At 44.8% G+C, this 14,440-nt stretch overlaps 1 protein-coding gene across 1 annotated transcript; it reads right to left on the bottom strand.

The window, feature by feature from the left end:
• Window positions 1–517: 517 nt before the first annotated feature.
• On the bottom strand, window positions 518–13,946 carry LOC109905653 (sterile alpha and TIR motif-containing protein 1-like). The gene is made up of 10 exons (XM_031790763.1): window positions 12,637–13,946; window positions 12,072–12,459; window positions 11,687–11,917; window positions 6,828–7,040; window positions 5,783–5,874; window positions 5,493–5,686; window positions 5,112–5,244; window positions 4,429–4,618; window positions 2,779–2,900; window positions 518–2,549 (listed from the first exon to the last, which is right to left on the bottom strand). Exons 1-10 carry the CDS (start codon window positions 13,113–13,115, stop codon window positions 2,417–2,419), a joined length of 2,175 nt encoding a protein of 724 aa, XP_031646623.1. The 5' UTR covers window positions 13,116–13,946; the 3' UTR covers window positions 518–2,416.
• Window positions 13,947–14,440: the final 494 nt, after the last annotated feature.

The following is a 14,440-nucleotide window of genomic DNA, read 5'->3' as shown; positions in this document are numbered from 1 at the left end:
TATGTTCATACAAATATTTACACATGTTAAGTTTGCTGAAAATAAACGCAGTTGACAGTGAGAGGACGTTTCTTTTTTCTCTGAGTTTATGTGAGAAGATATTGTGAATTGATTATGTCTGCACCGTACAGTATAACTGCTTTTTAGATACAGTGAATGATATTTATCATCTTTAAAAAGGGAACGAATGGATGATTAAATCATGCAGATGATATACTTGGTAACACTTAAATTTAAGTGGCTACTTATGAAATGTTATTGCATTATAAAACATTTATAGCACCTTGTAGATTCAGACACGGAACATATGAAACTCTACAATAAAGCAAGACGCAAAAGTTTGTGTTTTATCATGAGCGTTTCACAACTATGGGCCTTCTGCCTCATGCCTTACTGATTTAGTCTGCACTTTCATAAAACGATTGCATCTATTAGCTAATTATAATTATAATAAGGCATTACGCTTCATAAAAATCTATTTCAAGTACAGTGAAAAGAATCACAGACGCACTGTATCCTCAGGTTAGTAGTTTTTATTGCGTCACTGTATTGTTAAATGACAACACTGCCTAAGTCCTGTCCATGTATACAGTATTTAATCAACATACCTGTATTGAGAGCAACACATATATTAAGGCAACAGGGGAAAAAGCCCAGAAGAGCCATCAAAACAGTGACAAGATATAGCTAGTAGTGCTGAGAGCAAATACTGGAGCTTTAGACTGAGGTGACATTTTGTGTTTGCCTTCCTACACACCATTTAGCAGAAGGTGTGGGCACATTCAGTATCTACATCATTAACAGATATGAATCTACAAAACAAACATGTCACTGAACCTAAGAATTCCATGTTTAAAATAATGTTTACCATTCCACTTCAGTTAATTAGAGATACGATAACCTGGTGATTTTATGACTTCTGCTGTCATTTTGCAACACTTACATAATATCTAAACTGATAATCAGATACTGCATGATTGTTTTGGTTGGATGTTTCTAGAATCTTTATCTTGTCACAGATAATAGTATAGTAAGACTGTAGGTGCATGCTGGTACATGTCTAAGAAGGATCCTCGATGTGAGCCAAGTATACAGTATTTAGCTCTGCCCTCAATGTGGTAACATTTATCTACTGAACTGCTTCTATCCAATAGATACAAGCAAGTGAACTAAGGCTAACTGTCAAGCAGCCAAATCAATGACAGAATCTCTTAGCGTTATGAAGGAACCAAACCACAAATCAGTATTGTAGATACAGCGGTTTAGCCGAACAAAGTAACAGCATGTTGTGACTGTATACTACAAGAATTTCTGACAGGAAGATGATGTAACTGTTTTCATGGAGTAGCTTCCGCCTTAAGGGGTAGTGTAGATACTGGTTTTGTAAACTAATTGTATCTTTGTGAACAGAGAGTGAGAGCGTCTATCCGTTTTCACATCAGCAAGATGCTTTGATAATGGTAGTTTTCATTGCCTTAAGCTTGGTTGAGATAGTTCTTTGTGAACCTCTGGTTGTGGCTAAGCACATGAGCACAAGTTTGTAATGAGTATATGTAGCTGGTGGGATCTGAACCCCTCTCTCCTGGTCCGGAAACTAACACCTTAACCATTAGACTAATTCCCCCTTGGGCAGAGGGTGACACTGGCTTTAAGTCACAGGCAGGGCTACCTCATCACGAGAGCAGGATTCCAAATCACCGTTACATATAGAGATCGTACATCATCTCTGTTGGATTAGGCTGTTTGCCATCACCTAGGTTACACTATCATAAAGAGACATATCAAATAAGGGCTGCAGTTGACCACCAATGAGCATACAGGGTTTCATTTATAAGCACCATGAGAAAAAAAGAGGCATAGTATTTCCCATACGCTATATAGTTTACACTGGATCATTATTAAAAACCAGGATATTGTTTTGTCTTAGAAAGTATGGGCCTATTTAAAACAATGAGAGTGTAGTGCTATTTAGAGGCAACAGAGATACTCCAGATTGTTATTATGTGTTATGCTCGGTGCCAGCGAAAGCTGATATATCACACTGGTTATTTCCTGAGAGACACAAAATATCCCTGACCACGCCAATAACAGCTTATGACTGTGGCCGTGCAGTTTAAGGGAGTAGTACATGGTATTTAGAAGTGCTGAAACCCCAAATTACATTTAGTATTTACGCTATGGACTATAATAACGCTATGGACTATAATAACTTTACATCTGGATCAACGGCTAGTAGCAAAGCCATCTCATTAGCATATGATCTAAATGCAGCCTATTAAACATGTCTTCACATGCACAGGGTTAGAGCTGACAAATCAGAGCTCAGAGCACGCTCTGTTTGGTATTATTGATTACTGATCACTATTGGTCACCATTTTACATCATCACAGACCAGAGGACCTCCAATCAGAGGCCTCTATTTCTTCTGTGGTCCCTGAGGCCCCTTGGGGCAGTCTGTCTTGGGGCTGTCGGTCAGGTCTTGGCTGGGGTTGCCCATGAGGAAACGTAGGATCTTCTCAATGGTGGCCTCCTGGTACTCATGGGACCACCTGTATCCAGAGAGAGAGAGGAAGGGAGGGGGAGGAAGAGGGAGCCAGAGGAAGAGAGAGGGAAGGAGAAAGAGAGGTGAAGAGAGATGGAAAGAGAAAGTGATAGAGAAAGAAGGAGAACGAAAATGAAAGAGATTTGATTCCTAATAAGTACACTTCAGATAAATGTCCAAACTGCCAATCATTCTCAAACAGATTCTGCGGTATTGTATCTCTCTCTGTGACTCACTTGATGCCATTGAAGTTTAGGATAGTTTTCATGTCCTCGGGAAGAGTGTTTGGGTCAGGCCACAGGAAGTTATCAGTTACAGGGACAATGTTCTTCTTTCCAGCCAGAGCTGTGACAATCTCCTGCAGGATTTACGAGAGGTACGTTAAATCACGGACAGACACAGAATGCCCCCGCAGACATGGAATGTCTACACATGTAAGGGGCAGGGGTATATGGGAAAAATAATCTCTCAAATGTATTGAGGGCACCTCTCTATGTCTAATATTATATATCACCAACATAGAGATGGAACATCTAGACATGTAAAGGCCAGGGTGACCGGATTATACACATAGAAAATAATTGTAATTCCATCTAGATACTATAGGATCTACAGTTGAAGTCGGAAGTTTACATACACCTTAGCCAAATACTTTTAAACACAGTTTTTCACAATTCCTGACATTTAATCCAAGTACAAATTCCCTGTTTTAGGTCAGTTAGGATCACCACTTTATTTTAAGAATGTGAAATGTCAGAAATGTCACTTTTCGCACCAAATTACGTTAATCTCTAGGAGACAGAATGCGTCTCCTTCCTGAGCGGTATGACGGCCGCGTGGTGCCATGGTGTTTATACTTACGTACTATTGTTTGTACAGATGAACCGGATACCTTCGGGCATTTGGAAATTGCTCCCAAGGATGAATCAGACTTGTGGAGGTCTACCATTTTGTTCTGAGGTCTTGAAATACATCCACAGGTACAGCTCCAATTGACACAAATTATGTCAATTAGCCTATCAGAAGCTTCTAAAGCCATGACATCATTTTCTGGAATTTTCCAAACTGTTTAAAGGCACAATCAACTTTGTATATGTAAACTTCTGACCCATTGGAATTGTGATACAGTGAATTATGAGTGAAATAATCTGTCTGTAAACAATTGTTGGAAAAATGTATTGTGTCATGCACAAAGTAGATGTCCTAACCGACTCGCCAAAACTATAGTTTGTTAAAAATACATTTGTGGAGTGGTTGAAAAACGAGTTTTAATGACTCCAACCTAAAAGTATGTAAACTTCCGACTTCAACTGCATGTGGGAATGGTGTTCATCGACTACAACTCAGCGTTCAACACTATAGAGCCCTCGAAGCTCATCACCATGCTCAGGACCCTGGGACTGAACTCCTCCCTCTGTTCTCAATCCTGGACTTCCTGACGGGCCGCCCCCATGCGGTGAGGGTAGGCAACAACACATCCGCCACGCTAACCCTCAACACGTGAGCCCTCGTCACATACACTGCTGCTACTGTTTATTATCTATCCTGTTGCCTATCCCTTTAGCCCTACCTATATGTACATATCTAACTCAATTACCTCGTACCCCTGCACATCGGTACTGGTACCCTGTGTATATAGCCAAGTTATCTTTACTCATTGTGTATTTATTCTGTGTGTTATTCTCTTCTTCTATTTTTTTCTCTGCATTTTTGGAAAAGGTCTGTAAGTAAGCATTTCACTGTTTGTCTCCACCTGTTGTTTACGAAGTATGTGACAAATACAATTTGATTTGAACATCTAGACAGGTAGCTGCAGCTGTATACTTTTGGATCTATATTGTTCTGTATGCAGCACAGATCTATGTATAGATCTGTCTATGTCTGACCTTGTGTACCCAGTCCTTCATGCCAGTGTCGCCCATGCACTTGTCGAGGGCGTTGGCAGACAGCACCAGGATGAAGTTCCGTGCCCGCTGGACGCTCTGGATCAGCTTGTCAGCAAACTTCCCTGCTTCCAGCTTCTCCACGTCAATGAACACACTGAAACCTCTGACCTGAAGGTGGACCTTCAACAGACTGGGGGGAGAGAGAGGGAGGGGAGAGAGAGGGAGTGGAGAGAGGGAGTGGAGAGAGGGAGACAGAGAAAAAGGTGGGGAGAAAGTAACGATTGACAATCTGCAGATCTTAGACGAACCTGATTAAGGTGTTTGTCTTCCAAAGCTCCCTAGCTTTCCCTCTCTTTCCCTCTCCCTCTCTTTCCCTCTCCCTAGCTTTCCCTCTCCCTCTCTTTCCCTCTCCCTAGCTTTCCCTCTCTTTCACTCTCCCTCTCTTTCCCTCTCCCTAGCTTTCCCTCTCTTTCCCTCTCCCTAGCTTTCCCCCTACTTTCCCTCTCCCTAGCTTTCCCTCTCTTTCCCTCTCCCTAGCTTTCCCTCTCTTTCCCTCTCCCTAGCTTTCCCTCTCCCTAGCTTTCCCTCCCTAGCTTTCCCTCTCTTTCCCTCTCCCTAGCTTTCCCTCTCTTTCCCTCTCCCTAGCTTTCCCGCTCTCCCTCTCCATCTCCCTCTCTCCATACCTGGCGAGCTGGGAACCGGTGGTCCTGCGGTAGCTAATAAACACATCCGGTCCAGGGGGTTGGGCATCGGTCAGACATGGCTTTATCGGCCTACGGGTGGCTGCCAGGATCTTGGCGCGGTGGATGCCGTTCTCTAGAAGGAGAAAATTAATACTTTATTCTCCATTATAAACTGGGTAGTTCGAGCCCTGAATGCTGATTGGCTGATAGCCGTGGTATTCTACGGGTATGACAAAACATTTATTTTTACTGCTCCGCTTTGCGTCGTGCCTAAGAACAGCACTTAGCTGTGGTATATAGGCAATATACCACACCCCCCCGGGCCTTATTGCTTATTTGTCTCGCAGGGAACATAAATGTGTATTTTGGTTCATAACCCACCTACGTAACAGTCTGACTGGAGCTGCTGGTCGGTGAGGTGGAGGACGTTCTTGCGGTCCACTCCAGACTGTACCAGGCCGTAGGTGTACTGGCGGAAGCGCGGGTCCACCTCACCCAGCCAGTCAGCCATGTTGTTGGGGTCACAGGTCGAGTAGTTGGCGTAGGTCTTCAGCACGCGCAGGTCACGGAGGAACCTAGAAGACAGGGTGAGGTGGGGATTTAACTGAAGTTGACTGGTGTAACAGATGTTTTATAAGCTTGACATAAACCTGACAGATGACTGAACTAACCTCTTGCGAGTGAGTCCTGCAGTCATACCCAGGTCAGTGCTCAGCTCCTGGTCTGTGATGTTCAGCAGTAGGTCGCCATCCACTTGCAGCTCCTGAAGGACAGGCACAGAGAGGAGAGAGAAAGACTGAGTGAATATAGTGAGCAAGAGGCAAAGGAGAAATACAGGTAACTGACTAAATAAAAGGAACACCAACATAAAGTGTCTTAATAGGTCATGGGGTCACCACAAACCAGAACAGCTTCAATAGGTCGTGGGGTCACCACAAACCAGAACAGCTTCAATAGGTCGTGGGGTCACCACAAACCAGAACAGCTTCAATAGGTCGTGGGGTCACCACAAACCAGAACAGCTTCAATAGGTCGTGGGGTCACCACAAACCAGAACAGCTTCAATACGCCTTGGCATAGATTCTACTAGTGTCTGGAACTCTATAGGAGGGATGCGACACCATTTTTCCATGAGAAATTCCATCATTTGGTGTTTTGTTGATGGTGGTGGAAAACGCTGTCTCCGCTGCAGCAGAATCTCCCATAAGTGTTAAATTGGGTTGAGATCTGGTGACTGAGACGGCCATGGCATATGGTTTACATCGTTTTCATGCTCATCAAACCATTCAGTGACCTCTCGTGCCCTGTAGATGGGGCTATTGTCATGTTATGGGGGCATAGACATGGTAGACAAAATAATGGCCAAAATAATCGCCTGCCCAGCATTTTTATACATGACCCTAAGCATGATGATATGTTAATTGCTTAATTAACTCATTTACTCAAGTGTTTCCATTATTTTGACAGTAACTTGTAGGTATTCATATTTAATCGATATGAAACCAAACATTCACCTTATTTTTTCAACATCTCTACAAGGACTATAGAATAGCATTCTCATTCATTATTGTTCAAACCTCTTTTGCTATCGCTATCTCTCTTACTCTCTCTCTCTCACACACACACACACACACACACACACACACACACACACACACACACACACACACACACACACACACACACACACACACACTGAGACACAGAAACACACACCTGGAAGCGCTCAGTGTAAGCGCTGAATCCAATCACTTGGAGCCATCTCTGCACCTCACCACCCTTCCAGTTGGGCACAGAGGACAGTATACGTCGTGGCACCTCCTCCCCCATCATCCTTAGTGCACGCTTGGCCAGGGCACAGGCCGTCCCGTTGCTGGAGTACATGACGATCCTTTTCAGGCTCTGCACCGCACCTATCTCCTGGAAGATCTGTGAGGAATAACGCTCACACATTCAATTGTATGTCTATTGATATTGTAGGACAGGTGATTTTAATGCAGGGAAACTTAACTTAACAATTTTTTACCAAATGTTTTACCACCATGTCACATGTGCAACTACAGGCAACAAAACTCTTTATCACATTTACTCCATACACAGAAACACCATACACAGAAACACCATACACAGAAACACCATACACAGAAACACCATACACAGAAACATATCTCATTTCCGGTGCCGACAGAGATGGCCGCTTCGCTTCGCGTTCCTAGGAAACTATGCAGTATTTCCTTTTTTTTTACATTGGTACCCCAGGTAATCTTAGGTTTTATTACATACAGTTGGGAGGAACTATTGGATATAAGAACAACATCAACTCACCATCATTACGACCAGGAATATGACTTTCCCAAAGCGGATCTTCTGTTTTGCCCACCACCCAGGACAATGGATCGGATCCCAGCCGGGGAACCAAAACAACGACGCCGTAAACACATTGCGCACCGCTCCCGAGCATACTACTCGCCGATGTCCAGTCTCTTGACAACAAGGTAGACGAAATCCAAGCAAGGGTAGCATTCCAGAGAGACATAAGAGACTGTAACGTTCTTTGCTTAACGGAAACATGGCTCACTCGAGACACGCTATCGGAGTCGGTACAGCCAGCTGGTTTCTTCACGCATCGCACCGACAGAAACAAGCATCTTTCTGGTAAGAAGAAGGGCGGCGGGGTATGCCTTATGATTAACGAGACGTGGTGTGATCATAACAACATACAGGAACTCAAGTCCTTCTGTTCACCTGACTTCCTGAATTCCTCACAATCAAATGTCGACCGCATTATCTACCAAGAGAATTCTCTTCGATTATAATCACAGACGCATATATTCCCCCCCAAGCAGACACATCGATGGCCCTGAACGAACTTCATTTGACTCTATGTAAACTGGAAACCACAAATCCTGAGGCTGCATTCATTGTAGCTCGGGATTTTAACAAGGCTAATCTGAAAACAAGACTCCCTAAATTCTATCAGCATATCGATTGTGCAAACAGGGCTGGTAAAACCCCGGATCATTGTTATTCTAACTTCTGCGACGCATATAAGGCCCTCCCCCGCCCTCCTTTCGGAAAAGCTGACCACGACTCCATTTTGTTGCTCCCAGCCTATAGACAGAAACTAAAACAGGAAGCTCCGGCGCTCAGGTCTGTTCAACGCTGGTCCGACCAATCGGATTCCACGCTTCAAGATTGCTTCGATCACGTGGACTGGGATATGTTCCGCATTGCATCAATCAACAACATTGACGAATACGCTGATTCGGTGAGCGAGTTTATTAGCAAGTGCATCGGCAAAGTCGTACCCACAGCAACTATTAAACCAGAAACCGTGGATTGATGGCAGAAGAAGAAGAAATTTGGCTTGTCACCAAAAGCACTCACTAACTTTTACAGATGCACAATCGAGAGCATCCTGGCGGGCTGTATCACCGCCTGGTACGGCAACTGCTCCACCCACAACCGTAAGGCTCTCCAGAGGGTAGTGAGGTCTGCACAACGCATCACCGGGGGAAAACTACCTGCCCTCCAGGACACCTACAACACCCAATGCAACAGGAAGGCCATAAAGATCATCAAGGACAACAACCACCCGAGTCACTGCCTGTTCACCCCGCTATCACCCAGAAGGCGAGGTCAGTACAGGTGCATAAAAGCAGGGACCGAGAGACTGAAAAACAGCTTCTATCTCAAGGCCATCAGACTGTTAAACAGCCACCACTAACATTGAGTGGCTGCTACCAACATACTGATTCAACTCCAGCCAATTTAAAAATTTAAAAATGGATGAAAAATGTATCACTAGCCACTTTAAAAAATGCCACTTTATATAATGTTTACATACCCTACATTACTCATCTCATATGTATATACTGTACTCGATACCATCTACTGCATCTTGCCTATGCTGTTCTGTACCATCACTCATTCATATATTTTCATTTACATATTCTTTAGCCCTTTACACTTGTGTGTATAAGGTAGTTGTTGTGAAATTGTTAGGTTAGATTATTTGTTGGCTATTACTGCATTGTCGGAACTAGAAGCACAAGCATTTCGCTACACTCGCATTAACATCTGCTAACCATGTGTATGTGACAAATAAAATTGGATTTGATTTGACATACAAGGCTCTACCTCACCCTCCCTTTAGCAAATCTGACCATAACTATATTGTCCTGATTCCTGCTTTCAAGCAAAACAGGAAGTACCAGTAATGCGCTCAATACGGAAGTGGTCCGATGAAGCGGATGCTAAGCTAAGGGGCTATGTCATTAGCACAGACTGGAAAAGCTCCGGAATTCATCCGATAACATTGAGGAGTTTACCACATCAGTCACCGGCTTCATTAGTAAGTGCATCGACGACGTCTTCCCTACAGTGACCCCAATCAAATAACATGGATTACAGGCAACATCTGAACTGAGCTGCGGGCTAGAGCTACTGCTTTCAAGGAGCGGGACAATAATCCAGAACCATGCATGAGAGCACCAGCAGTTCCGGACGACTGTGTGATCTCGCTGTCAGTAGCCGATGTAAGACCTTGAAACATGTTAACAAGGCCGTGGGACTAGACGGATACTAGAACGCGTACTCAGAGCATATGCTTCACTGAGATTTTCAACCTCTCCCTGACTGAGTCTGTAATACCTACATGTTTCAAGCAGACCACTGTAGTCCCTTCACCCAAGAACGCCAAGGTAACCTGTCTAAATGTCTATTGCACAGAGCACTAACATCTGTAGCCATGAAATGCTTTGAAAGGCTGGTCATGGCTCACATCAACACCATCATCCTAGACACGCTGAAACCCACTCCAATTCGCATATCGCCCCAACAGATCCACAGACGACAGTATCTATATTGCACTACACACTGCCCTTTCCCCACCTGGACAAGAGGAACACCTATGTGAGAATGCTATTCATCAGCATTCAATACCATAGAGCCCTCCAAGCTTATCACTAAGCTCAGGACCCTGGAACTGAACACCTCCCTCAGCAACTGGATCCTGGACTTCCTGGTGGGGCATCCTCAGGTGGTGAGAGTAAGCAACAACACGTCCGCCACACTGACCCGCAACATGGGGGCCCCTCAAGGGTGTGTAATTAGTCCTTTCCTGTACTCCCTGTTCACCCACAACTGCGTGTCTGTGCACAACTCCAACACCATCATTATGTTTTCTGATGACATGTCAGTGGTAGGCCTGATCACCGACAACGATGAGACCACCTACCAAGAGGAGGTCAGTGACCTGACAGTGTGGTGCCAGGACAACAACTTCTCCCTAAATGTCAGTAAGACAAAGGAACTGATTGTGGACTACAGGAAACGTAGGGCCGAGTACGCCCCCATCCACATCATCAGTGCTGTAGTGGAGCGGGTTGAGAGCTTCAAGTTCCTTGTGTCCACATCACTAAGGAATGAACATGGTCCACACAAACCAACACAGTCATGAAGAAGGCACGACAACGACTCTTCCCTTTTAGGAGGCTGAAAAGATGTGTCATGTGCCGTCAGATCCTCAAAAGGTTCTACATCTGCACTATTGAGAGCATCTTGACTGGCTGCATCACCGCTTGGTATGATAACTGCTTGACAGCCGACCGCAAGGTGCTACAGAGGGTAGTGCGTACGGTTCAGTACATCACTTGGGTCAGACGAAGGCCCTAAAAATGTCCACCCAAGTTATAGACTGTTCTCTCTGCTACCGCATTGCAAGTGGTACCGATGCACTGCAAGTCTGGAACCAACAGGACTCTGAACAGCTTCTACCCCCAACCCACAAGACTATTAAATAGTTAACCAAATAGCTACCTGGACTATCTACATTGAACCTTTTTGCTATTTTGACTGATTACATATGCTGCCGCTACTGTTTATTATCTATCCTGTTACCCAGTCACTTTACCCCTACCTATATGTACATATCTAACTCAATTACCTCGTACACCTGCACAAGGACTCTGTACTGGTACCCTGTGTATATAGCCATGTTATCGTTACTCGTTGTATATTTATTCCTTGTGTTATTATATTTCTATATTTCTCTCTACATTGTAGGGAAGGGCCCATAAGTAAACATTTCACTGTTAGACTACCCCTCTTGTTTATGAAGCATGTGACAAATACAATTTGATTTGATTTGATATATAGTTAGGATGTGGGCACCAGAAGTAGTTTTGGGCCCCATAAGGTTGTTGGATGAAATCCCTGTATCCGCTACCCACTAAAGCAGGGTTTCCCAAGCTCAGTCCTCGGGACCCCAAGGGGTGCACATTTAGGTTTTTGTCCTAGCACTACACAGCTGATTAATCAACTAATCATCAAGCTTTGATAATATGAATCAGCTGTGTAGTGTTAGGGCCAAAACTAAAACGTGCCCCCCTTCGGGTCCTGAGGAAAGAGTTTGGGAAACGCTGGACTATAGTGCTTACCAACCATGTCGTAACTTGGAGAGCTACAGGGAGGGCGTGCGGGCTTTTGTTCCAGCCCAGCACTCACATCTGAATTCAGTAAATCAACTGCTCATCAAGGATGAACCAGTTGTGCTTTTGTTCCCTGATACTGACCTTGGTGTTGCGCTGGCGTGACTTGATGCTGGTTTCGACACACAGGTAGAAGGCAGCGATACATTTCCCCTCCAGTCTGGCCCCATCCAGTAGTGGCAGGAGCTGCTGTAGGTCTGCAGCCGTCCTCCCCTGCATGCTGTCTGCACTGTCCAGCAAGCTCCGGGCAAACTCATCAGGGTCCAGAGATGCAATAAAGGGCTCCACCAGCTCTAATGTCCCGGACTTCACCACCTATAATAATACATTTAACAGACACTTTAATCCAAAGTGATTTACAGTGTTATGCACATCCATATTTCCATATGGGTGGCCCGAGCAGGAATCGAACCAACCACCCTGGCATTACAAGCTCCGTGCTCTACTAACTGAGCCACACAGGACCCACCTCCTTCTCAATCTCCCGGTTATTGGCGAGCACGGCCACCGCTAAACACGCATGGAAGCGGATGAGCTCGTCCTCTTTGGAGAACGCCAATGGAAACAACCACTCAGCTGCCTGCTTCTCAATCATCAGCCGCTGGCAGCGATGGCCACCATACATGGCGCAGTTGGCGAGCGCAACGGCACAGTGGCGAAGGACGGTGGGGTCGGTACCGCGGCACCAGAAGAGCAGGGCATCCAGGGCGCCGTTGGCGATGAGCTGGGCGGACGTCTCCTCGGTGTGTTTGAACATGTGCTCCAGGATGCCTGAGACACTGCGGGCCAGCTGGGCATCCTCTGTCTCCCTCGTCAGGTTCAGGATCACCCCCAGACCCATGCGAGCCACGTAATCTCTGGATAGGAAGAGAGAGAGAGGTGAAAGGGGTAAACAAGAAGATGAGTATACAACTAGGTTTATAAAGACTAAGACTTACTGTATGTGGGTCCTGGAAACTGGCTCTAACGGTTAGGACCAAGACAATATTTTGTATAACCGAAAAAGTACATGTAGGCATGTAGTGAATACACACCTGTTCTCAGAGACCAGTATCTGCTCCAGTAGTTTGGCAGACTCATAGGTGATCTCCACAGCAGGTGTCATGAGGAGTTGCAGGAGCAGCTCCAGTCCTCCATCCAGTCGTATCCTGTTGCATATCTCCTCTGCGACCTGCCTTCCCACAGTGGGTAGAACCCAGGCCTCCTCTACTAACTGGAACGTCTCTGCTATGGCTCTGCGGGTCTCATCTAGATCCAAGGTATCTTTGGCTGATTTCAGTGTCTTGATAGCGGAGCGCAGGGCTGGGAGCGAGGTGTCCAAAACATCCTGAACGTCGGCACCGTAGACACCCGGCGAGACCGGTGGTGCTTTCGGTTCCGAGGATGAGCTAGAGCTGCCCGACCTCCGGTTCCCCATCCGGCTGACATATTCCGGCACTGTGAGTCTTTCAGAGCTGAACATGGAGAGGTATCGATAGAGTCTCCAGAGGGAAACGGTTAGAGATAAGAGCATCCACCAACTAGCTCTGACAGGGCCCAGAGGGCTTGTGGCAGGCCCTGATCAATAACAGATCAATTGTCTATTTCTCAGGAGAAATAAACTGGTGCACATTAACCTGGTTAGAACTGAATGGGAAACAATGTTTGTCTTGCATTCGAGTTCTTTAGATACATAAACAAACCACAATAGGTGAAATTACAATCCCATCATCTGGACTGGATGCTAAACTTCAAATGAAAAGTGACAGCTTTTAGTAAATTGCATCATCATCACACTGATGTCATCTTTGAAAATAAGTGGATAAAGACATACTCATCTCGCATCATCATGACCAAGCAGTCACACTATGCTTGCACTTAAACACGGATGTCCTCCGTTTTCTCCTATCGTTTACACGAGGCCTTCTTGGATCAAATTATGTCTACTCAGAATAACCCGACTCCAAATAAATTATCAAGCCTCCACTGTATCCACTATGAAATAATGTATCACCACTGCGGATGTTCGTTCACAAAGCTGCTAGACGGGATTTTTTTTTCTCTAAAAGCCCATTACACAAATGACGTTTACCAGCTGGATGGAGAAATATAAACAGCTCTGTTGTCTTCTGTCTCTCGCTTGCATTACTGAGATTTAATCCAGACAAAGACGCACTGTTCATCAAAATGCCTCTCACGGTTTTCCTTTTTCCTCTCTATTCACATGACACTCTATTGCTATGCTTTAAACCACACAAAATATATATCTTATTTCCGTATTATTAAAATAGCCCTCTCTTTGACATCCTTTCCTCAGCATCTTCGAGCATCCTGAAACTAGGACCGCCCATTACCTTCAGGATATATTTACAGACCAACTGTCTTGCCGAGGTCTGCTCAGCAACAAAGCGCCAGTATGTTGCTCGTCTCCACTATGCCCCCTTGTGGATCAAGGTAGAAGCATAATCAATCCACAAGGTGTTACACACATAAACTGTGCTAAATATGTTGTTATGGAGCTACAATAAGATAAAACAGTGCACATCAATTACTAGATCAGCAGAAGCAAATAACAATATGTTGTCCATTGTAGTCATTAGGCCTTTCACTGTTGCTTAAAGGGTCAATCTGTGATTTCTACATCAATCTTTGGACTTTTTAATTCATGATATAGGCCACAGTGCCTTCAGAAAGTTTTCTTACCCTTGAGTAATTGCACATTTAGTTGTATTACAGCCTGATTTAAAAATGGATGAAATAAAACCTTTTCTCACCCATCTCCACACCATAAGTATTCAGCCCTCTGAGTCATTACTTTGTAGAAGCACCTTTGGCAGCGTTTACAGCTGTGAGTCTTTC

Source organism: Oncorhynchus kisutch, linkage group LG15 (assembly GCF_002021735.2).
Source record: "Oncorhynchus kisutch isolate 150728-3 linkage group LG15, Okis_V2, whole genome shotgun sequence".
NCBI classification, from domain to species: Eukaryota; Metazoa; Chordata; class Actinopteri; order Salmoniformes; family Salmonidae; genus Oncorhynchus; species Oncorhynchus kisutch.
Note: the sequence above shows the minus strand (reverse complement) of the source record. Positions and strands in the feature narration are given on the sequence as shown.

What these genes read in the sequence shown, in the direction of transcription:
- LOC109905653 (XM_031790763.1), bottom strand. Translation starts at nt 13,115, where the DNA reads ATGCTCTTATCTCTAACCGTTTCCCTCTGGAGACTCTATCGATACCTC. An exon ending in CACGCCAGCGCAACACCAAG is followed by an intron (nt 7,041 to 11,686) that starts GTCAGTATCAGG and finishes TATTCCTCACAG; the next exon opens with ATCTTCCAGGAGATAGGTGC. An exon ending in GCAGGACTCACTCGCAAGAG is followed by an intron (nt 5,687 to 5,782) that starts GTTAGTTCAGTC and finishes CCTGTCTTCTAG; the next exon opens with GTTCCTCCGTGACCTGCGCG.